Source organism: Psittacula echo (assembly GCF_963264785.1).
Source record: "Psittacula echo genome assembly, chromosome: 1".
Lineage (NCBI taxonomy): Eukaryota > Metazoa > Chordata > Aves > Psittaciformes > Psittacidae > Psittacula > Psittacula echo.
Window position 1 is genome coordinate 25,631,715 of NC_137735.1, and position 25,613 is coordinate 25,657,327.

At 39.6% G+C, this 25,613-nt stretch overlaps 1 protein-coding gene across 3 annotated transcripts in view; it reads left to right on the forward strand.

The window, feature by feature from the left end:
- Positions 1-2,966: 2,966 nt before the first annotated feature.
- N4BP2 (NEDD4 binding protein 2) overlaps positions 2,967-25,613 on the forward strand; it is a 37,560-nt gene continuing 14,913 nt past the window's right edge. For all 3 annotated transcript variants that reach the window (XM_080629958.1, XM_080629959.1, XM_080629960.1), the window contains exons 1-10: positions 2,967-3,599; positions 3,986-4,071; positions 9,647-9,982; positions 11,877-13,107; positions 13,941-14,065; positions 15,255-15,343; positions 16,636-16,712; positions 18,493-18,648; positions 21,210-23,518; positions 24,939-25,024. In XM_080629958.1, coding sequence (XP_080486084.1) covers positions 9,769-9,982; positions 11,877-13,107; positions 13,941-14,065; positions 15,255-15,343; positions 16,636-16,712; positions 18,493-18,648; positions 21,210-23,518; positions 24,939-25,024 — 4,287 coding nt within the window. In that variant the 5' untranslated portion in view covers positions 2,967-3,599; positions 3,986-4,071; positions 9,647-9,768. The remainder of the gene's footprint in view (positions 3,600-3,985; positions 4,072-9,646; positions 9,983-11,876; positions 13,108-13,940; positions 14,066-15,254; positions 15,344-16,635; positions 16,713-18,492; positions 18,649-21,209; positions 23,519-24,938; positions 25,025-25,613) is intronic.

Genomic DNA, 25,613 nt, shown 5'->3' on the forward strand with positions numbered 1-25,613 from the left:
AAAGCTGCTGAGTCCATTCAGTCCATGATGATGGGCTCCATCTCTTGTAACAGTCTTTTAGAGCAGGAGAGGCCCATTGCAAAGTCCACCCCTCGATCATGAGTCCATCTCTATGTTGCATCTCTGCCCTGATGGCCTGAAGTGTCATGGGCCCATCAGGCTCAAAATAATTCACCCTCCCCTGCAGCAGTCTCTGCAACTTGTCGTCGGGGACTCCACACAGCTGCCTTCCATCTCCGACGCTTCCAAAGCACTGGAGGGGCCCAGTGGATTAGATACTCGCCCATACTGTCCCACACACCGTGACACTCATGACTGTCCAGCCTTGGGGAAAACCTCTCGGTCCCCCTGTATTGTCTAAACCCAGACAAGACCCAAACCTGACTCTGCTTAACTCTCGGGATCAGACAAAATGGCCGTGGGTAGAACACACTCTGTGTGTGTGCCCACATGGTGATCCCCATCACAATCAGCAGGCAGGTCCCAAGGGTACCCAAAGGCCATTCAAAACCTTCAGAACTCTCAAATGATGCTGCTGTACTTGTCACTGGGGCTGGTGTAGCTGCTGTGCTTGAAGGCTCTCTCACCACCAGCTTCTCTTTTTCTGAGTCCAGATCTTCCTCCTCTGCCTTGCTGGAAAGTGCTGCGGGGTCTCCTGCATTCTCCTGGGGCTCAGGCTCACGGGGCTCGGCAGACGGCTGCTGGGGGATGCTCTCGGCCGCCGCGGGGCTGGGCTCGGCCGTGGGGCTCGGCTCCTCCGCCGCCTCCTCCCGCTGCTCGGCAGCCGCCTCCTTCCCGGCCTCCGGCCCCGCTCCCGCCGCCGCTTGGTCCCCGGGGCCCCTCTCCCGGGCCGCTTCGGCCGCCGCCGGCTCCTGGGGCCGCTCCCCCTCAGCTCCCCGCAGCCTCAGAAAGACGCACGCGAGGACGAGGGCCAGGACAGTGAAGAGCAGCGGGACGGCCAGGTACAAGTCCACGGCCACGTCCATCCCGCCCTGCTGCCGGAGCCCGCCCGCGTTACAAGCCATTACCATAAAGTACAATGAAACAAGAACCTTAGCCCAAGGCCCACACTTGATAAACACTAACACAGCAAATACCGGCTCTAAGTAAGCTACAGCATACTGAAACTGTGACATCAAGAGAAACAACTTTGAGAGCCAATAAATCAGCATTGTGCCTTGGTCAGATCTGTTGTTATCTCAACCCTTCAAGCCCCATGTTGGGCGCCAAAAAGAACTGTCGTGGTTTAAGCCCAGGCTGTAAATCAGAACCACGAAGTCCACTTCCCCCCCCACCTTTCTTCCCTCCGCTCCTGGAGGGACAGGGAGGAGAATCAAAAGAATGCAACTCCCACGGGTTGAGATAAGAACAGTTTAATAACTAAGGTATAACACAAACCACTACTGCTACCACTAATAGTAATAATGATAAAGGAAATAACAAGGAAGAGAATACAACCGCTCACCGACCGGTACCTCACCCCCACCCTGCAGTGATCCAGCCCTTCTGGGAACTCTCAGTTCTACATCCTGGGCATGACGTGCTGTGGTATGGAATACCTCTTTGGCTAGTTTGGGTCAGGTGTCCTGTCCCTGCTTCCTCCTGGCTTCTCCTCCCTGGCAGAGCATGAGACTCACAAAGTCCTTGGTCAGTCTAAACATCGGTGTTATCAGCTCTGTTCCCAGGCTGAAAGTCAAAAACACAGTGCTGCAGCAGCTACTAAGAAGGAGGAAAACTGACTGCTACTGCTGAACCCAGGACACCATGTGCAGCCAGCAGGAGATCTGTCTGTATTTGGGAGTTTGGAGGCCTGTATCAGGAGCAGCTTCCTGGCATAAAGGGAAACCATGCGATGTGGAGTTTGGCACCTTCTGTCACCTGTCAAACACCAGCTGACCAACTCAGCCTTCTCCTGATGTGTGGCATGTGAAGAAGAGCCTTTGAGTCCTTCCTGGCAAACATGGCTCTGCTGTTCCTGAAAGGTGTATTTACTTCCTAAACATTTACTTTGGATGAGTTTGTGCTGGTTTGGTTGAACTGTGTGTGTAATTGGAGAAATTTTTTGTTTTGTACTCAAAGTAAATTTTATTTTTTGCAGTTGCGTCAAAAGAATCTCCCTGGTCCAGGTCATGCACAAGGCTTAAAAATCACAACAGTGGGAAAAAACCCTTATCAGAGCAGGTTGCATAAAACAAGTGTTTTGAGATGTTTATGTTAGTATATTGCACTTGTACAGAATGTGATATGAAAAAGAGGACCTTAGTTAAAAGTGTTGAAATAGGCAAGGCCCTTGGAACAACTGGTGGGAATAACACTGAGCGGGAGAAGGAAAAGAGCAGAAAAGATGCTGGAAGTGTTTTTGAAAGTGCTTTGCCTCTAGCTGGGTGTAGATTTTCACATTAAGTAACAGTGTTTAGGTGGCCTGTTCTGTTGCTGACTGCTGGCAGAAATGGAGGAGCACAAAAGGCTCCCAAACTGTCTCTTTTGCTACCATTACGCTTACTGAGAAGAATCTGCTGGAAAGCATTTAATTTTTTTCTTCCCTATTTTACCTTTTGTTTTCTAGGGAATAGTCTCAAACATTGACCACAAAGAAAAGCTTCTTTTATAAATAGAGCTACAGGGTACAATGATTTGGTCCACTTTGATTTCTTTGGCTGCTTTTTTTCCTCCTGTGCTTGTATTTAAATACTTGTTTTGCTCCATTTATGAGACTTCAAAGTGCAAGAAAACAGATGTGGAAATAACCTTTGTATTTGAATGTGTGTGTTATAGCCTGATCCAGACAGCAGAAGTCTGAGTAGTGTAAATCCAGTAGCAGGTACACTTTAGCCTTTTCACTCTGTTCTAGGCCGAATTTATATTCACAGATGGAATGTTCTGTAAAATTGCTGAATGGCATTTCAGCTTTTCTTGGTGTGGTTTTTGTGAAGCTCATGTTTGGAGGTGGGGTGAATAGCATTCTCTGCCTACAACTGGTCCTTTACTTTGTAAATTCAGACCTCATCATAAAGTTCTTGCTTATGTGAAGTGCTCTGTATGTTTTGATGACAATTCTTAATTGCTGGCATAGTGGAATGAGGGTAGATTCAAAAAGGGAGACAGGTTTCTCTGACTCTGTGAAGACTGCTATAAAGTAATTGAGCCATCAACATGCTGTGGTAGGAATGCTACAGAGTATTTGTGCCAAATTTTTTACCTGACTTAAGTGTCTATGCTCATAGTTTGTTTAGTTTGGGTTTTTTCTTTGTTTGTTTTAATTTATTTTATTTTGATTGAAAGACTTGTCAGGAAAATGAGCTCTAGGCTAAAATGTGCACTGGAATTAAGTCAGGCTTTGTGTAGATAGACCTGACTTCTTTGGTGTGGACACAGTAGATTTAAGAGTTTGCAGCCACTTTGATGAACAGAAGTGCAGGTTTTTAGCATTGATGGGCACTGCAAGTTAGTGGTGTAAGTAATATATGCTGATTTTGATGTACCAGGTTTACTTTGCCTAATTCCCCACATGATGGAACAAATCTTTTCTTGACCTGCATGGATATGTAGACCTTTTCAAGATGGTTAAGAGCTGTGGTGAAGAACCAAGTGAAAGACAAGTGAGGAAACTTACTTTTATTTCTAACTAATTCTGCCACCGTTATGTTATTTACCTGATGTTAGTCAGCTTTTTTAGATGAGAAATCAGTAGTTGAAATCAAGAAGGTATTCTTACACTTAAGAAAACTTACATTTGAGCTCAACTCAGCTTGTTGGGTACTTTGTCAGTAAAATGTTAGCTGTGCTTAATCTACTAGAACAATTATATGTATTGCCTACTGTTAAAGCTTTGCTTAAAGTTGTATGGTCTGTGAGCAAAACATCAATTTTAATTTGTGTTCTGATTATTCTTCTGTCAGGAGGGACATCCACGTCTGCTGGCATCTGATCTGTATGTTTGAAACTATGGTTTACTGACAGAAGACTGTGTTATATTTCTTTACAGCAGATCTTTGTTAAATGTGCCATCAGCGGTGGTTTTGGCAAGATGAGATCAGACCCACTGCAAGGCAGCTCAGTGAAGCTGAAAATGTAAGTTCTATGCTATTACTATGTTATTTGAATTACCGCTGGTTGGGTTTTTTTCAGTCTCCAGTATGTCAGTATATACATGTGTGTGTTTTTTGAAAGCCAGGAAATGCAAATGACCATTACGCGATGTTTTATGTAGTTTGAAATAAAAAATTGTTAAAAAAACCCCAAAAGCAAAAGCAACCCAAAATTTTAAACAAACAAAGAAAACCCCACAAAAAACCGAAATCAACAGGAAAGCCCCAACCCCAGAATCAACCTGGGTTATATGCATGGAGTGAAACTTCCTTAAATTGATTGCAGAAATTTAAAAATGGATACAATCCGGCAGCTATGGTCATATTGGTGAAATGTTACATTGTGTCAAGGCTGGAGACTTCCTTTGTCTTTAAAAAAGGAAGAAAAGTAATACTGGCAACTTATTTGTCATTTGAACTTGATCACAGTTAAACCAGATATGTATTGCGCTGCTGGATGCTTTTAGTAAACCCTGAATAGAGATTAGAACGTTTTTTTCTGGTCTGTTTGCTTGAAAATAAGTTCTTGTTAATGACTTTCAAAAATTATGTTTACTGCTGATTGTTTTGCAGTGAAGTGTCTCTGATTTGAAGATCTTTGTGAATACTTTTGATATCAACTAAGGCACTATAAAGTAGTTCAGTCTCTCTTTCTCCTGTATGTACTGTCTCTTCTTGAGTACTACCTGTTTCTTTCTCTTCCTTTACTTGAGATTATATGTATAATAGGACTTGCAGTCAGTCCATTTTACTTGAGAATTTTAAGACATCTTTGAAATGCGAGGTACCATGTGTGGTTCTGAAGAAGACATCCCAGTGTAAAAGATGTATGGGATGTATCAGGCCTTCATCAGATCGTAATTCAACAAGTGCATATACGTTTTCATGTTACACTGAAATAAAACAATAATGCCTGTCTTAAGCTGGAGACTTACATTGTTTTCCCAGACATTTCAGAAGTCAGATGACTCCTAATGTTGTTTTATAGTAGCTTTTGTCCAATTTTGTAAAAATACAGTTCTCCAACAACATATAGCAGTTCTTAGAAAGCAGAGGGCATTTGCTATAGAAAACAAAATACGTTTAGGTGGAAAATTTAATGTAGCCTCAGTGTAAACATGACTCGTGCCTTTTAGCTTCGTTTTGGAAAGGGCATTTGTATCCTTTTTTTTTTTTAAATTTCTTCAGAGTTCTAGGAGAATTCTCAGCAAGTTTGTTGGTATAACAGTACTGATTAGCAATGTGATGGCTTGTGTATGGCAAGTGTATGTTAGCAGTTACTTCCTAGAATAAATGAAATCTTACATCTTTTAAAAATAACAGGGTTATTGAGGATTCCCCATCTGTGCTTAAATTTTTGCAAGGTTTAGATTATGTGTCATAAGGAAGAGTACACTTTAAAATTTTTCTAAGGACAACTTACAATTAAAGTTAAAATTTGCATTACCTGTGTTGGAACCTGTTTGGTTTTTTTTTTTTATCATTTTCATTTTTTCCCCTTAGTGTGAGGAACCAGACCAGGATGACTATTATACTATTATTTCAGATTAATTTCTTCAATGAACAATTGTATTAATGAAAATAAAATGGAACCTTTTAGAACGTGACTCTACAAAGGAATTTCTGTGCGCTAAGTACAGTGATTTAAATTCACTACATGTTTTATGGAAGAATTTTCTTACATATTTTCATATGACTGTAATGCTTTATCAATTAGTTTATGAATTTAGTTAAGAGTGAAAAAAATGGAGAGGGAAGGGGAAAGAAAACTTGCATATTTTTTCCTCTTCTATATAACTGACATACAGTTTGTATTTATTGTAAACATCTTTCTTTCTTTCACCTAGGTGATAGAGGTGACACACTCTTAGAACTGGTTTATGAAACAATTGGTTTTCCTTTCACTGGAAGGTTGAATGTTGTTAGTAAGATGCTGTGATTGAGACTTGAGATCTTGGCCCATCTTCTTGCTGTGCCAGGCTGGCCACTTCTCTACACTTTGTTGTTCTGTCCATCAAACAGAAAAGTGTGTTGTGTTAGGCTGATTACATCAGTGCCTGCCTGTTTCTGTAGTGACTGGATTGCCAGCAATGGAATCTGATCTCTGGCTACATGTGTCTGTGCCTACAGAATGTCTGTAGTGAATCCATCCAGCTCCTTAGGGATAGCAGTACTGGAACAGGCAACACATGAGGCTCATAATCTACCGTCAGAAATAAACTCTGGCCAGCTAGAAGGATTAAAGTGCCCTGACCTGACAAGTCGACTTTTTCTCTTCTAAGTTGGTAGGATTTGGAAATTATCGTACTTTGTAGAGAATGCTGGTATCTTAATATCTCTTTTATTTGTAAAATTGCTTAATTCGTAAGGTAATTTTCATACAGGCAGATTCTTGATTATATGCTTGTTTGTGGTAGTTGAATTACATTGGAGAAAAATAGGAGGAGATCTTTAATCTCAGGAGATGTGTATTTCTGAAGAACTATGAGTGAGGAGGTGCTTGTTGATTTTGTTTTGCTTTGGTTTTGGAGATGAAGTGGAGACTGCCCCAGGAGTACTGTTTTTCTTCAGTGCTGAAATGAAACAGCTGTTTGCTCTAATTGCATGTGTGTCAAACGATGGTACCCAGAACTGACAAGTATATTGCAGCCTCTGGCTAATTGTCTAGAATTCCCCTTCAGTGTGTTCAGCACAGCTCTGTTCTTCTAAACCATTATGTTGTTACAACTCCATTTCCATCTTGGGGAAAGAAAAAAAAAAAAAGAAACCAACCAAACAACCCTCATCCAGAACAGATTAGCTGATTCATATTATGTTATCCAGAACCAGTGAATGCAGCTGAGCCAAGACTGGCTGTTGGGTTATTTAAAATTGTTTCCTCTTTCATACTAACTAATTTTCAGAGAAACTTGAATCTCTGCAAAGGCAAGTCTCTAGATAAAATCCTCTGTAAAGTTCAGGGCATGCTCTTAAAAGCAAGCAGAAATCAGTCCTTTCATTTGAGTGTGTTAGTATTATCTCTCACAGTACAGTGTTCCTTGTATGTGTGCAGGCATCTATTTTTATATACTTCTATTGTGCTTGCTAATATCAAGAGAAGGTATTCCCCAGGAGTCTGTCCATGAATTGAATTGAAAATATTGTGGTAAACAAAAGAGATTCTGTCAAAATACCTGTGCAATACTGGCCATGGTAAATACCTTATTTAAATAAAATCCTTGGCAATGCTGATCTATCCTTTTGATAGGTTTAACTATTTCTACAATTCTACTAAGACTTTAGACGGAGAGATGAGACAAAATGTGGATCTGTGCATTGCCTTAGTGTATGTGAATGTAGTGGGTCACCAAGGTTTTGACCTGTGTGTAAGTTCTGAGGTGACTGATGTCTTTTTTCCCTTCTGCATTTTTCCCTTCTGTGATTAACTGCAATAAGCAGTTTAGGCCTCAATAACCCTGAGGTAATGCACTGTAAATTCACTGGTTGAGATTGATGGACACTGAAGTGTGTGACTTCATTAGGTCATTAGAGTAGGGAATCCTAATAGATAGTGGAATACACAGCCTAATGCAGGAAATACTTCCTTATAGGATATTCCATACCCAATGTAAGGCAATCAATTGTTAAAAGTCCTAGCTTCAAAGTGTGTTTTTCAGCAGCAGGTCCTTACAGGATTGATCGTTATAAGAGAGCTGGATTAAAGCACTGGCAACACCTGGAATGTTCTGCTTAAAGCCTCTTGGTGCTCAGTAATGTCAGGGTGTATGAATACTTTTCTCCCTTGCAGGATCTTTTGTTTGTCACTGAACCTGTTTTAGTGAGGAACAATAACAATATTTTAGCACTGACATATTGTGTGAAGTTAGGTCTCCACTTTTTTACTGGTTGGAGGATGAATTAATTAGAAATACAAGTTTGAGAAACAGGACTTGCTATAACTTTTTTTTAATAGTTTTGCTTGACTACTTTTTGTGACAGTAGAGAATGGTGTTAGGATGGCTAATTAGAGAGGTGAACCAAAAAAAGTATAATGAAAAAAAGCAGCTGCAGTTGTCCTAGCTCAGTCTGGCTAACTAGCATCTTCCATTGTCATTTCTCCTTTAGTTTTGGAAGTCTACCTCTTCCTTTTCCTGGGTATTGTTTTCCTTGTCATGCATTTCGGACTTCCCTGACTTCTTCATTGTTTCAGGTTCATCTGTCTCATTTCTCTGTCCATTTCTATGTCCATACACATATGGTAGAAACTCCTGGGATCCTGGAGTTGTCAGGGTTTTTAATGTAAGTTTCTATGACTTGGGAATGGAACATCCACACATTCTAAAACTTCTCTTGGTAGTTGAAAGAGTTTGCTAGGAGAAGTGCTGTCCAAATCTGGCACTGATCTGGCATTGTTGTTTGATTGCCAATGATCCAGGGAGGGAAGGACTAAGTGGACTTGGAAATGCTGCCATTGATTTATTTGCACATGTTGAATCATGTTGAATGGTCATCACTGGCAAAATTATCTTTATATAGAAACATGTATTTTATGGCCTACTCAGTAACTGTTATCACTAAATAGTGACTCTTTGCTGTAATTAACTTGAGATTCTGAGCCTTACCAAAGTTTGATAGTCTTCGTGTAAAAATTATAAATAAGTTTATTATGAGCATCACTAGGACACAGCAGAGCTTTGATGTTATTTTATATAAAGAAAAAAGTGAGACAACGCCATACTCTGTGCTTGCACTTCACTTAATAATCACTTTCCTTTTCTCTACAAGATTCGTGCAGTAATTGCAGTTATTATAGATGCCATAATGTTATAACTAATTTATTCAAAGGCTTTATGGCAGAAGTGTGTGTGTGGGGGTGGACAGAAGCTTCTTCTGGCTTTATGGCTTATAAAGCTGTTAAAAAAATTTAAAGATCTCCCACAGGCTGAGGCTGGAAGGCACTTGTGGATGTTACCCTGCTCAACCCACTGCTCAAGTAGGGCCACCTGCAGCAGGTTGCTCAGGGCTGTGTTCAGTCAGGATTTGAGAATCTGCATGCTTAGAGAGTTCACAGTCTCTCTGGGCAGCCTGTGCCGGTGTTTGAACATTGAAGAACCCAATCTGGTTACTCTTGATAAATTGGGATGGGGTGGTGGGAAGTAATGAAGGTTCTTTTGGAAGACTTGGAGATGTCTGTTATATTTTCCAGTACTTGTGTAAAAGGGGCAAAAATTCTGCATGTTAACAGAATGTAAGTGTTCCATAATGTTAACTGGTCATCAGTAGGCGTTAGCAGAGGAGTATTTGTGAACTGGCTGCCCTGCACTACTGCTTCTACTGTTCCAGATTTTTTCTTTTAAACTCCCATTGTATTTGTTTTTTCTTCCAGACACAGATTAAATGCCTAGTTAGTTGGGAAATAAGGCGCTGTTTAACTGTCGGCCATTTGAAAAGAGGAAAGGCAGCCTTCTAGAAAATGCTTTCCGCTATCCTTATGTATTTTTTCTTTTTATCTTTTAAACAGGAGACATGGAAATGTGACTGTGTATTTTATTGAAATTTCTCTGTTCTCTTTTTTCCAGGTCTGCTATTTCTGTTATATGTATCCCAGTTACGAGGGGTTTTTTGTGATTTCTGAGCTTGGTGCTGTCAGCCTCATGTGAACAAACCAAAGCAAAAACCAAGCTGATTTTTGGAAAACAAAATGCCACGGAAAAGAAAAACTGGTGGGAGCCCTTCTCTGAAGAATGGCAGTTATGACAGAGCTGTTGCTGTATCGCAAGGGGACCCAAGCTTTTCACTGTCACAAGCAGTGCATAGTGTCAATAAGGAAAAGCTCCTGAACAGCATGTCAGAGATGTTTTCTGACCTAGATCCTACTGTGGTTTATATGGTTCTGTCTGAATGTGATTTTAAAGGTAAATAATGCTCAGTTGTCATTACAGTTTTGTTGCATGTGCAGACAGCTCTTAACTAGGGCGACTCCAGAAAAGTTGGTGTAGGTGTTGCAAGCATATTTGTGAGTTTAGCTTTTAATGAGCAGGTGAGTCATAATATTTTGAAATGTTATAGCTTCTTCCTTGCAGGATTTTCCCCAAGTTTGACAACGTTTCTGTGAGGCTGGTAACTTGCTGTAGCAGCGTGCTCCATATAAATGGAGGTGCAGTTTAAGTGGTTTGTTCTGTGACACAGAGCAGGCAGTCACAGGCTTGTGAGGAGAGTCTTCTATTTTTTTTCCCATTTAGTTTCTATGCCATACCTGGTAGGTGCACAAACTGTCTCTGCAAGAGGCATATTTTGTGTTCTAGACCACAGTTTTTTAAGACAGTGGTACACTATATGTGGTCCAGGCAGCGTTTGCTTTTCCTTAAATACTTGAATTGAGCTTTTTTTGTTTAACTTTCTGTTTTGCACTGTCATCTTGTCATCTCCACTGAGGATTAGTTTTTGCAGGATAAATTCTGTTTGTCATGTTGAGTTCTCTGCAGCCTAGCTTGGACTGTGTTTCTTCCTCTGTATTCCTCCAAGCTATATACCCACCTCTCCTGGCAGACTATTTTCATGTCTGTGTCTAGTCCTTCCCATGCTTGCATGGTTTTGAAATTCTTCTGGTTTTAAGCTCATTAGCACATAATAAAAGTAATGGATAAGATGCAGGAGGAGTTACAACATCTGAGGAGTTACTTGGAAGGGAGTAAGTCATGTATGGAGCATTTTAATCAATCTGTATTCATGTTATCAGATGTGATTAGCTGAGTTTTATCTAAGAGTATTTTGCAAAGAAGGCAGGGATTGTTATTTTGTACATGTATGAAAGCTGGGTAGCTATTAAGAGGACTGCTTTTATCGCCATTTTTACTTTACCTAAATTACACAGAGTTTATATCTTAATACCGCTCTCATAGTTGTTGCTATGAGTGTTGTTTCTTTTAAAATGAAAATTGATGAAATTACTGAGTCGTGCTTTGAACTCTTAATAAGATTTACCTTTATCAAAATAACAGATTTATTTAGAGGCTTATTGGAGAATTCAGTAAACACACTGAGTTCATTATTGTGATATACTATTAACAATAGTTTGAAAATTAAAAGATTAGCATCTCTTCATATGAGTAATAATAAGTTTCATACAGTAGAGAAGATGGAAGGACAAGGAAGATTTTGTTTAACGTGTGCAGAAAGCGTTGGATTTTAATGGAATTAGACTTTTTGCTACACTGTCTTTCAGGAAAACAGCAGCTTAGCTTTAGGGCCCAGGTGATACTTGGGCCAGGTTTTGATCTTATTCATGTTGATCACTGGCAACCTATACTCCATTTGGTAGCTTTACAGAGCATTAATGCAGATACTGGGTTTTTTCAGGCTATGTTAGATATGACATTTTCTATTGGTCCTAGCCATAATGAATGTATTTTGCGTGCTTTTATCTCTTTTGTCTTCAGAAGTGTTTTTCAGTTCATTTTGCACTGTTTAGCCTATATAACATAGGTTAAAAGTAAGTACCCATTTAAACACCCAGTTCTGATATTTTTTCCAGTTAAACTGAATAATTTTTAGACATTATTTCCTTAGTAATTTATATGCTTATTAGGTTATTATTTTGCAGTATGTCAGTATTGAGTTCTGTCTTTACCTCTAGTGAGAAACAGATGAAGGTTATTGCAGAAGGTGTGTTAAAAGATGAATTGGTGAACTGTGTTTTGGTTGTCTCTTTAGTTGTGATAAATGCTCCTTGTAGTAAAAAAACTGCATTCACATCAAGTTATGTTTGTTCCGTTGACCATGCTTCGTTCTCTTTACCTTATTCAACAGTAGAGAATGCTATGGATTATCTGCTAGAGCTGTCCACTCATGCTGAAGGAGTTGGATCTTCAAAAACCTTGGGTTTTGATACAGTAGCACCATCGCTAGCTCTTGTTAATCAGCAAAGATCTGTTGCAAATGAAAGAAGGTGGGAAAGTACTGCAGAACAAAGTAATTCTGAAGAAGGGATGGAAGAGGTCTTATCAAATGATGTGCAGCTCACTGAAGAACTGGATTCCTTAATAGAAAATTCCTTTCAGAGATACAGCTTGAGCGATGAATTGGCCAATTCTGCAAATGACCAAATAGTACATAAGCGTTCTGTGGAACACGATGGCTTTAATGGATTTCCTGAGTGGGAAAAATCTTTTTCAGGTTGCAGTCTTCTACTTTTTCCACAGCAAACAGGGACAAATAATGAGGTTTTAGAAAACTTCTGCTGTTCTCAGCCACCAGTGAGTCAGCTAAGTGTCCATACGGGCTCACCAGCTGCATCTGACACTTCTGCACAAATACAGGAAGAATCTGATTTGTCAGAAATACTTACTCAGCATGATGTGGCTTCAGAAGTCTATAAGCAACCCAATGGAGAAATACCTTGTGGAAATTCTGATCAGACACAAGATACTGTTTTGGATCAGAAAAGTGTGATTGCTGCTTCTGGTGAGTCCTCCCAAAGATCTCTGGAACTTGAAGTAGCTGTCACTGGAAATCCTAATGCAAGATGCCTGGAACAGCACGAAGAGGTAGTGACTGCCTTTAACAGCCACCAGAGTACCTCTCTTCTAGAGGCATATGTCTCTCTTGAAACATCCAGGTTCAAAACACCAGAACCTGTAGATTTGCAGCAAACTCAGCAGGGTTATAACTTAAACTTTTCCCCACTGTCATGTCAACCTCAACAGCACTGGAATCTCACAGCTCCTGTGTTTTATCCATCCAGTGGAAGTCACAGCTTTGTAACTCCTGTGGCTGTCAGTCCAGGGCAGTGGAGACCTGTTTCAGGTTGTAGGACTTCAGAAAAAGAACATTATTTTTCCTCTCCAGTGGTTTCAAATGCCTGGGATAGCAGCCCTTCTCTGAAGGTACAGGAAAATCAAGATAGAAACTCCAAATTGAACCTCTCGCCAGCACAGCAGTCACCTGTTTGTCACATGATGAGAAAAAGGATGCAACTTATAGGTCAAGTACTTGTTCTTCTCAGAGGTGTTCCAGGATCAGGAAAATCATATTTGGCAAGGTAGACCATCTATATTGTGAGCTTCTAAAAGGAACTGTGTAATTGTGAACAGGATTTAGTGCAGGCAGAGACAGTTTTCTGACATTTGTAAATAGTTATGCTTATACCCTAATCTCCAGCTCTGTGGTACATGCAGCATGATGAGTGGTAATGATTGTGGAGAGCTGAGTTGCTCGCAGCTCCTTAACTGCTGAAGGAAATTGAAATAGATAGGGTTAGCTTTAACTGCTGTCACTGGCCAAAGGAGTTTGTGTCACCAGAGGATCACTGCATTAGTGTTAGGTCTGCTGTGTTCTTCCAGTCTCTGCTCATTTCAGGTGTTTCCTTCCAATAACATGAAGGAAAACATGCCAGCTCTTTATAGGCAGAAGTTCCCTTTCCACTGTTGGAATTCTTTTGTGTAAGTACTATGTGTGGAGCTTCATGGGTTGAATTCTTGATTTCTTTTCTAATGCTCCAAAAGCCTAGCTTGAGCTTCGACTCCTCTGGCTGGCACCTGAAATACTGGGTGCAGTTAACACTGTGTGTGCATTTGTCAGTGTGAAAGTATGTCACTAGATGCAGATGGAAAAATACCTCCCTTGTTGTTTTGAAATGAGACTTGCAGGGAACCTCTGTCAGTTTTTTTTTGCTTAGATATCCCCAGCCTTTGGAAAAGAAAGGAAATTATTATATATAATTTTTGGCTGGATGGTGTTTTTTCCAGCTTTACTGCTTCCATTCAAAATAATTTTGGTTTAGTGCAAAATACTAAATACATGTATGTATGGTAGAAGATAACAGGCCTGGGGGGGAGAAGCAGGAAAAGCTATTTACTTCTTGATCTTTCACAGGACTTTGCTTGAGGATAACCCAGGTGGAGTCATTCTTAGTACTGATGATTACTTTTATAAACATGGACAATACCAATTTGATCCCAATTGCTTAGGGGAAGCACATGACTGGAACAGGAAACGAGGTGAGAAATAAGGGATTAGCTTGCTCCTTTGCAGTTCAATGCTTGTGTGCTGTTTTGAAAGCTGCCTGTCTTATAATGCCTGTCTCACAGGTCAAGCATTTATGCCATCATAGGAGTATTTTAATATGTGTGTGGAAAAAGAATATAAGCACAAACTCAGAAGTCATTTGTCCATTTTGAAATTAAAAATGCCAGTGTCTGTGTCAAAAGATTGTTTTGCTTCAGATTTCATCATGGTTGTGTCCTGTTTCTGGAGTGCTAATCTGTACCATTTCCCAGCAATACTTCTGAGATGAGCCATTATATATGCATATGCAATAAGTAATGAGGATGTAGATACAAAGAACATTTACACAGATAATTTCCTGCTCTTGATTAATTTTTTTCTCTTAAGCACTGAAGCATTGGCAAATTTAAAACAAATTTAAAATTATAAGAACAAGACAGAAGAAATAATCTTTTTTTCCCCTTTCCATAATTGGTGTATTTTTTTTATATTGGCTCCCACTAAGCATACCACAGAACAATATTTTTAAGCTTTTATTTGCTAAATTTGAACCATGATTAGTTTTCTACTATCAAATTTCAAACCAGTGGAGAAATGGGTTAGTAAGAAATGTATGATTCAATTATAACTTCAGTTGTTCAGACATACTAGCTACAGAAACATTGTGCTGTATCTCAAAGCTACTGGTTCTAAACATTTCATTGCTGTGTATTTAAACTGCAATAATTCTTTTGCTTTTTCATATTTTATATAGTTTTACAGAGTGGACTATTCTTAAGACTGCTATAAAGTCAAGAATTTTGTATGCAACAAAGAAGTCCACTTTAAGGTGATCATGTGGGTTTTTTAGTTGAATTTACTGATTGATTAGTCATCTTGGTGTATTTTACATCTGCATTCTCATTCCTTGATTATCATACATACGTGAATTCAGAAGAATAATGCTGTACCAGTAGCTTTGCATGTGAGGGGGGCATTTCTGAAAAAAAAAAAAAAAAAAAAAAAAGAGGGCCTTGAAACAGATCAAGCTGTGACGAGAGTCCTTTACACAGTGGTTAATCATTATGGATTATCTACTTTATAAAATACAACAAATTTAGAGCATTAGTATAAATGTATATGTCCACCCTTTTATGGTGAAATTAACTATATTGCGTTCTTTTGTGCATATGTGTCTTTCAGCCAAAGAAGCATTTGAAATGAGAATCTCTCCCATAATAATAGACAACACAAACATACAAGCATGGGAGATGAAGCCTTATGTTACTTTGGTTAGTATTACAGTTTGATCAATGTGAAAAGGGATTACTGACCAGCATGGCAACAACATATGTTTTAGAATGAGATTGTCTTTCTCAGTCTAGCTGTTGCTCCACAAGGAAGTCTGGAGTCAAAAAAAATGTGTTACATGGAATCATATTACCCAGTGTCATATTCTGTGCGCGTCTGAATATTGACGTGGCCTAGTTTCCAAGTGACAAAACCAAGTGCTTTGTACTTGGGGTCAAAAATAAATGTTCTGGAAACTGAATTCTGTTCCGCTTTTATATGATCAGTGAAATTACAAGCTACTTTTAAAATATGATCAGTACTAATTAATGAATGATGTTTGATGCTCCATGAAACTTGAAAACACAGTCTTAGTTTCATCCTAAGTATGATATAGAGGCAGATTTCTCCTACCATGGTACATAAACACATTAGGGAGTGCAGTACGTAGAACTGCCAGGTTTTGAGCAGGTACTGTATGTATGCTGCATGTGGTAGTGGATTATCTTTGATAATACAGTGGGACTTAACACAGATAATTTTATGAATAGAATTTTTATTTTATTATCCTTGCATTTATTAACAATTGTCAGATTAATAGTTCTTTCATAAATTAAGTCCTTGATTTTGCTGTATGCTGAAATAAAGGTATAACAAAAGTTGTTCTGGGAGGTGCAGGGTTTGGTGAGGTAATAAGATTTATTTCTGAAAACAGTAGCAGAGAGAAGTGGCACAGTACTTTCAGTGTTTCTTCTGATTAGACTTTGGGCTCCTTTTCTGTCATGATGAGACTAGACCATGTAAGGACCATTTACGTGCAGTCCACTCAAGTTTCCCATATGGCAGGATGCTTTCCACGGTAACTGTGTTAATGTAACTGAATTGCTTGTTTTGGAACTGGCTTGCATCTGGTCAGCTCTGAATGTAAGCAGTGAGCTTTTCTCTCTCTTGGAGATATGCATACTGTACCTGGAAAGAGGAGAAGTTCTGCCGTCTTGACTCAGAGGAGGTAGAACATTCAAAGGGGGATATAAAATGATGATTTTGTTTGTTTGTTTTTGTGATCATAGCACACAGTTTTACAGTAAGAGAAGCAAATACATATTTTAAAAATCTCTGTTTATATAAGCAGAAGTGCAACACTGAACAGAAGTATGTTATTCCAAATATTTAGTTGGTTTTGAAAAGCACAAAAACCAGCTTTAAAGAAGCAGGCTATATGTATTGTGTGCTTTTTCACAGGAATAAGAAATGGGTGATGTGGCTTGTTCTGGTTTTTATCTGTTTTATTCAGGCTCAGCAGTTCAAATACAAAGTTGTGTTCCGAGAACCAGGCACGTGGTGGAAGTTTAAACCCAAAGAACTTGAAAGGTAAGATTATAAAGGAGAATTTCGTATTAGATTGTATATCTTTCACAGAATATGATTTTTAAAAAGGTACCACTTAGTGCAGTGGCTGGTGAAGTAGTCAAGATTTTTGTGGTATTGTCTTTTTAATAATTATTTTTTCCCACACTATTAACTTTTGTGGTATTTTATATGTATTATGAGATTTTTTTCACTGTCACTTTATTCTAATTGTATACAAAAGCAATAGATATTATGTAATGTTTTCATGATTGCAATTCTTTTGCATTTAAGGTACAGTGACTGCTCCTTTGGGTTCCTGAGGTTACAAAAATGGTGTCAGGTTGAGACTGGTTTTGCATCTGGCTGGTCTGTTGCCTTACTCAAAATGTTTCTGCTGTCACTGAGTTTAAAGCAGTCGTTGCCTCGTGAGAGGGACAGACCCCTGTGCATCGTCATTATTGTTTACCTTGTCTTTAGCAGGACCTTCTACACAGTCATAGAGCCATTGCTTAGAGCCAGAATAGGCAAGATGTAAACCCTGTGTAAGTGAATAATATGTACCTAGAAAATTGCCAGGTTCAAAGGGTCTGAAGTCCAAGAGGAGGCTGATGTACCTCTAGGATGAATGCTAGGGTGGCCATTTGTGTCTCCTGTTTATGACTTGGATACTGGAACATAGTGCACTCTCAGCAGATTGGCAGATGCTCCTGAATTGAGCAAGAATACTTTGTTCAGCCTTAAGAAGAGAACATTAAGGAAGAACCATGTTGTTGTCTTCAGCTATCTCTTGAGGGGTCACAGAGAACACTAAAAAGATCTCTTCTGAGAATTGTGCAGGGATAGTGCAAAACAAACATAATTAAGGTGGAACTTTGGAAATTTTTATTACATAAAGTAAGTGGGTTTTTGTTTTTTCTTTGATCGTTTTGTTTTGTTTTTTCTTTTGAGGGTGGTCACACACTGAAAGAGTTTGCCCAGAGAGTTTGGAGACTTTCAGTCATTGAGGATATTCAAAATTTGACAAGACAAAGCTCTGGGCAACCTAATCCAGTTGTACCTCCTCTGAGCTGGAGGTTGGACTGCGTGACCATGAGCGGTCCCTTTCTACATAAATTGTTTTGTGATTTTGTAGTATCTGTTGTCATCTGAATTTGCATGCCTAGCTTAAGGTTGGCCACTTTTCAACTGTGGTAAGGAAGATTATTTTCTCTCCTAAAATAGAACTTAAACATTTTCTCCTGTACCTTCAATTTCTGTTTTGTCATCCTTGGCAGGATTCACTTCTTCTAGGTGGAACTGCTGCAGAGCATATTCCTAGTGGGTGCTCAACAGAGTCACTGAAAATCTCCAGCCAAAGTGTGTCCAAAATAATAAGTGAATAGGTTTTCCTCAAGGTTCAAGGAGTTCTTAGCGAAACTAAAGAAGGAAGAGTTAATTCAGAAATCTTCCATAACCAGTCTGATATCCTGCATCACTGTCAGGATCTGGTATGGTGTGTTTCTGATACTGGTTTGAAGAAGATGCATTATTGGTAGTTTTTAGTATTAAGCAAAACATCCAGTTGCAGAAGAGGGCCACCAGGTGGGGTGGAGAAGTGGAGCAGCAGTTTGAGTCACACCTTATGTGGAGTGCCTTAGTGCATTGATACAGAAAGAACTGCTGTTTCACAGCTTTTGCTCTATCCCCCTGAAATCTCTGGTTAGTTTTACTATAAACTTATAATGAAATTATTGTTGAATTATTCCCTTCTTCCATTGTAATATACAAATCTGAAATGTTTCTTTTTTTTTTTTATGCATAGGCGAAACATTCACGGTGTCTCTAAAGAAAAGATCAAAAGAATGTTGGAGCGGTATGAACACTGCCTTACTGTTAGTTCAGTATTGGATTCTTCAGTCCCAGACAAAGCAGAAGCTGCTGGTTGGAGTGAAGATCCTTGTCAGGAGGAAAGTCATAGGTTAGATTCTTATACTAGCTTTGTAGTCTTGCATAAAAGGGTAAAAATTCAAACTTCGTAGCAGTGGAAGCTGGATAATGCTGTTGATCAGTTAAATAATAAAAAGAAATGTACTGCATAGTTTTCTTAATTTATAAGAATTTGAGGATTTCTAGAAATGAGCAGTCAAGGGTCTTAGGCAATTTTCTACTGCTTTTTGAAAACCTCCCCATATGACTGTGTGTTTGATTGACTTTCTCTTATCAGAAACATGCTATAGGATGTATGTTGTAGATTAAAAACAGTTAAAATCTCTAAAATGCTTTTCAGAATGATGTAGTCCCAAATTACAATTTCTGATGCTGTGTGTTGCTATTAGGTGATGTTTTTGTGGTACAATGTGAATTCTTTGTTCAGTAGAAACAAGTTACGTACTTGCTTTTGAGTATGTTTAGTTCAGACTTGTCTAGATTTATGTTGGTTGTAGGCACGACTGTTTCGTAGTGGCTAATCTGAATAACGGTGTATATGCCTTATAATAATGCATAGGAAATCGGATTATTCGTAGTTATTATTTCATTTGGGTTTCGCATCCTTAATGTATTTGAAACTGGTGGAACTGTGCTCTACCATCCCTGAGAGAAGCAAGCCAGCCACCCAAAACAAAAGAAATTAAGGATCCCCTACCCTCTTGACACCAGGCAGATGGAGGGGACCTAGGAGATAGGGGAGGTTGGAAACAGGTTACTCCTCAGAGTAGACCGTGTGTTACCTCCCAGTTTATGTCACCTTCCCAAGTACCCCTCTACAACAGATTAGAGGTGTGTGAGGATGAGGAAAATGAGAAAGATGATGAAGTAGGTAAGAGATCATCCAGGTTAGAAGAGTCAGCATGGGAGAGTCAGAAAGTACCTTGTATCATGACCAGCTCTACCAGGAAAAAAAAGGAAAGTGATTGTGATTGATTACTTCACCCTCAGAGGAACAAGGGGCTTGTCACCCCATGAGGAGTACAAGGATGTTGTTAGGTTATGCAGGGAGAAAATTAGAAAGGCAAAGACACAGCTGGAACTAAATCTGGCCACTGCTATAAAAGATAACAAAAAGTACTTTTACAAATATATGAGCAATAAAAAGAGGACCAAGGAAAATCTCCATCCTGTACTGGATAATGGGGATAATCTGGTGACTGAGGATGAGGAAAAGGCTGAGATACTTTATGCTGCCTTTGCCCTCGGTCTTTAATAGCCACACCAGCCATCCTCAGGTACTCAGTTCCCTGCGCTGGATGTCAGAGATGGGGAGCTGATTGAAGTCCCTGTAATTCAGGAAGAAATGATTAGCAACCCCACGTTCCACTTGGACATACACAAGTCTATGGGGCTGGATGGGTTACACCCAAGAATTCTGAAGGAGCTGGCAGAGAAGCTGGCTAAGCCACTCTCCATCATTTCTCAGCAGTCCTGGTCTATTGGGCAGGTCCCAGAGGATTGGAGGTTGGCCAACGTGATACCTCTTTACAGAAAGGGCAGGAAGGAAGACCCTGGAAACTACAGGCCTGTCAGCCTGAGCTCGGTGCCAGAGAAGGTCATGGAGTAGATGATCCTAAGTGAGATCAAAAGGCAGGGATCAAGCCCAGTCAACATGAGTTCATGAGGGACAGGTCCTGCCTGACAACCTGATCTCCTTCTACAGTAAGGTGACCCCCCTGGTTGATGAGTGAGGGGCTGTGGACATTGTCTATTTGGACTTTAGTAAAGCATTTGACACTGTCCCCCACAGCATTCTCCTGGAGATAATGGCTGCTCATGGCCTGAATGGGTGTATTCTTCACTGAGTAGGAAACTGGCTGGATGGCAGAGCCCAGAGAGTGGTGATAAATGGTGTCACATCTAGTTGGTGAGCGATCACCAAAGGTGTCCCTCAGGCTCAGTGTTAGGGCCAGTGTTGTTTAACATCTTCATTGATGATCTGAATGAGGGGATCGAGGGCACTCTCAGTAAATTTGCAGACAACACCAGTTTGGGCAGGAGTGTTGATCTGCTGAAGGAGAGGGAGGCTCTGCAGAGGAGTCTGGACAGAGTGGATCAATGGGCTGTGGCCAATAGTATGAGGTTCAGCAAGGCAAAGTGCTGAGTCCTGCATTTGGGTCACAATAACCTCATGCAACACTAAGGGGCTTGGGGAAGAGTGGCTGGAAAGCTGCTTCTTGGAAAAGGACCTGGGGTGCTGACTGGCAGCTGCTGAACATAAGCCAGTGTGATTCATTACATAACTGAATGCTGGGAATGGGGGAAAACAGGCTTTTAAGTATTCTTAACCCCATGCTGAAGTAAGAAATGGATACTTAGCAAGGGAAGTTCCGCATTGCTTAGCTCCTTTTTTATAAAGAAGTGTTGAGGTTAGTGCTAAGTCATCTTAAATTTGCTTTCTCTCATTAGAGATCTCCAGCTGGATGATTAGCATCCTAAAAGGTGGTTTCTGGTCTGTAATTTGAAAATATTAAATAGTGAAGCCAAAATTAAAAACGTGGACAAGAATGTTTGAAATGGGTTTATCTTTCATTTGGATTTGTCTTTCAGGACATTACATTCTGATGTAAAGGAAGAACCTTTCGCTTCTGATTTGGGGCCTCTTGAATTAGCTGAAGATGATAAAACTTTTCCCAGTACTTCTCTAACATTAGAAAGTAACCATGATCCTGAGCATCTTCAGAAAGAGGAAAAGGAAATTGAAAATAACTCAGTGGAACACAAATGTGAGGACAGCACTGTTCAAGATGACTTGGATGTTTGTTTGTCAGATCGTGTAGAAAAAGAACTGCCCTTGGAGAAGAAAGATGAAAAGGGAGAAAAACTAGGAAAAAATGCTGAAACAGAAAAGGATGAGATTGATGCGACCATGACTGAAGAGACTCTGTGCTTGCATACAGAAAGAGTTGAGGAGCACAGCGATAACAACATTCTCAAAGTTCAAACTGAAGTTGAACAATCTGGCCAAATATGTACAGAACCAAAATCAACAGAAAGTAGTAACAAAGCAGAACCAAGCAGTTCAGCTTTTGACACATCAGGAAAACCAGAACTACTGAACTTTCTGGGTGATTGGCCTGTAGAACAAACAATGGGACAGAGAGTCAAAAGAGCTAGAAGACTAGAAAAATCTGTTCTGAAGAGCAATAAAGAAGTTAAAACTCCCAGTCAACAGAATCCTGAATTAGGTAAAGAGCAGGCAGGCCTGCCTGGGACCCATACTGTTGAAAAAGGACATGAGGAAGAAAATCTAGCCTCTGGCTGTTTCTCTGTTAGTTCAGATAAAGTTACACAGCAATTGCAAATAATAGGACATTGGCCTGTCACAGTCTCATTAGAACAGAGACAACAAAGGTCAAGGAGAATGAGAAAGACAAATCTAAATCAGTTGGATGAACACAGAAATGCTGAAGGTGACAATAGAAATGCTCTTGAGACTGTAGATGTGCTTCGTGGGACACCTGTGAACACTGCAGAGCAACCGGATACGAAGACTTTGCATATGCACCAACCTGAAACAGAGGGTAGTGAAACAGTAGGTGAGAAAAAACCGCAGCAAAATAAGAGAATGAGGAAACATCACAAATTAGCCCTCACTTTTACAAATAACAATTTGCCCCATCCAAGAGAAGAGAAATGCTTGTCAATGCTCAATGTAGCAGAAGAGAAACAGGATGCATGCTCATGTAGGCAAAAAAGTAGCCATTCACAGACTGAATCACAGGACTTTGCTCTCCTGTGGAGGTTAGAAAAGAAAATGCTTTTTCCAGAGACTACCAGAGTATTGCATGGCAGACTAGATGGCTTCAAACCCAAAGATGTAGGTAATGTTTCAGATTCTCAGGAAAAAATTCCCTATCGAGTTATGTATGATAAAAGTACATTTGTGGAAGAAAGTGAACTTATCAATATTGATGAGTCTGAAAAGCTGAATATGCTATGTAAGCTCTTTGATTCCGTTTCATTTGAAGCTGTGAAAGATCTGTATGAAAGATGTAACAAAGACATAGACTGGGCCACAGGTCTGCTCTTAGACTCTGATGAAAAGTTACGCAAAGATGTTGGCACTGAATGCTTTCAAGTAAGAGAAGCTGAGCCAGTTGTTGCAGACCTTGATTTCAAGGCAAGTACAAACTACGGTGAGAATCTCAAGGACTGCGAACAAATGTCACAAATAATTGGAGCTGGTGATATCTCTGAGCCTTCAGAAGATAAGAACTCATCACTCAGCATTGCAGAAAGTCAGGCTGCCAAGGCAACTGTGATGGATGTTGATGTGTCTGATGCATTGACTGCTACCTTACTGAAGGATTCATCAGAACTGAAGAATTGTGGAGTTGCAGCCTCTGGAACTGATGCAGGCAGCTCAGTAGCAGGTATCTTTGAGCCGTTCGTTTCAGGAAAGCAGAAGGTAGAAGCCGAGAGTCCTGTTGAAGAACCTATAAATAAGCCATTAGTCTCACAATGTGATGCAGGTTTCTGTGTACCCATGACTGTGCCTCATGGTCCTAACACAACTTCTACCAGTTTGAAATTTGAACTAAATAACAAGAGCGACAGTAACCCTTCGGAAAGCAATGCAGAGAATTCCAAAGTGATGGCTTCGTTACTAGAAGTGGATTACACACCTCTGGTCGGTCTTAGGAATAATAAAGAACTGGAAACCCAGGGAAGTTTCAGAGAGATACGTGATAGAGAAGAAATTGAAACTTCAAGCAGGGATGAAGCCAAAGCCAAGATACAAAGTCCTATACCAACATCACGTGCAGCCATCAATATAGATTGCCTAGAACTAACATTACCTCCTGAACTGGCACTTCAATTGAAAGAAATATTTGGGCCTGTTGGCATTGATGCAGGTATGGGCATAATTGTGTCCATATTTTTATATAAAAAACAAACAACCCCAAACAACAAAACCGCTCAGTTTGGGTGAGAAAACCTTTCTTCTTTTGCCTCTGCTTTTTTTCCTTCATGCTTGATTTTTAGGGAATGGATTTTCACAATGCCTTATGATACTGTTGTTTGCTGCTGTTAATGCAAAAATGGAACTGAACTAAGTGTGGTATGAAATACAGATGCAGTAGTGCTACCTTCTGCCTTTGTCTTTTTGTGCATGCACGTACTTTAAAATCATAAGAAAATATATTGGCTTATTTGCACTTTGAGCAGTAGGCTTTGAGCCTATATTCAGATTCTGAAGGGATATTAATATGATGAGGAAGATGCAAATAGTGACTGGCTAGGAAAAACAAAAAGAAAGCTTTAGGCATCAGTTAAAGTGGGGAAGGACAAGATGAATTGTTTAGAGAGAAGATAAAGGGCAGCTATATTTAAAAGATGTAAAAGACTAAACCAGACTAGTCTGCTGAGAGACTATGGTGAAGGAAGCTGTAAGCAGCTTGAACATGCATCACAGAAGTTAGACTGATAGCAAAAGGAAGAAAAACAAGGAGTATGTAGCTTGTTTGTTCTCCCTCCCTCTCTCTTCCACTCCCTCCCCCCTTCTTTCTTTATATTTTTCTCCTGAAGATTATGTGATGTGAATTTGTGATTGGTGATTTGACTGCTGGCCTCTTTGCCTTCCATGGCTACCTCCTCCAAAAAAAAAAGTACTTGGTAGCAGAAAGGTGTTGTGTCTGAATTCATAGAATTACGCCTTTCTACTTGATACATACGTACTTACTGCCTTTTTAGTTTTGAAAGGGTGAGGAACATTATCAGAAAGATCTTTCAGGAAAAAAAGTATTATACCATGATAATTCCTGCTGTCTCCTTTACAGTTAGAGGGCTTACTTGGAGTTTGCTTCTCTGAGTTTATGTGTTTGAAGGGAGGCTTGTGACTGCTATTGGGCAGTGGCGAGTATGTTGTGTTCCATAAAAGCAGTTGCATGTGGAATACAATAAAACAGAGGGAATCACAGTATCATGAATTAAACTGTGGTTATAAATTACCAGTGGGTTTGTAAAAGAAGGTTCTGATAGCAAAAATGGAAAAAAGGAAGATATAGGAACATACAATTCATGTTAACTTGGCTTTTTCTACCCTGTCAGAGTTTTTGAACACTGGTAATGGATTCTGTGTGAAATTCTAATGTATTTATTTATCTATTTATTTTATCTTGCAGTTGCTGAGGTTTTTTTTTAGGTATGACAGTTTGTGCCGAATCTCCAGAATTCAAATTAACAAGTGTAGGCTACTGCATTTGAATTGCTTAGATAAGTTTTTATAGATAGTTTTTTTTTTTGTTTTAACAAATATTTTCTTTCTTCCATAAGGATCACTAACTGTTGAGGATTGTGTGGTTCATATTGATCTGAATTTGGCCAAAGTGATTCATGAGAAATGGAAAGAATCTGTTCTGGTTAGTAGGTTTCTTGCTTCTGATACGTGTTGCATGCTTGCACTTGAAGCAGACTGTTTGTCTCTTTATGTGTTGGATTAAATGTGTAAAATACAAGTATCCTTGTAAAAACAATGGTAACATACAATGGTAGTTTGTAAAATAAGTGGAGTATATCAGCTCATCATGTCGTAATCGTCAGAGCTGTGTAAGACAGTTCAAGGGATTAAGAAACTACATGTCACGAGTGCCTCAGCATGAAGCCAGGGTTCTTAAAAGAGGACCATAATGCACAATTTCACTACAAGATTGCTCAAAAATTCCACTGGCCAAAAAGAATTGCTGGCTTTTTGACATGTAAGAAGAGTTGCTCTATGAGTAATTGTATATACAAAACATCTCTATGTACATTAGTTGAGAAGAGTTCTTCCCTTCCTTCATAGCCTTATGAAACTAAATGCTTTTTGGCAAAATTTTTGTTTGGTTTATTTAATTAAGGTTATGAAATCTTAGCAGCAGGGCATGTTCCTCTAGCCTGATGTTTTTGGAAAGATAGTTCTGTCTTTTAAACTTAAAAGAAGTACATTTAAGAAAAAATATTATTAAGATA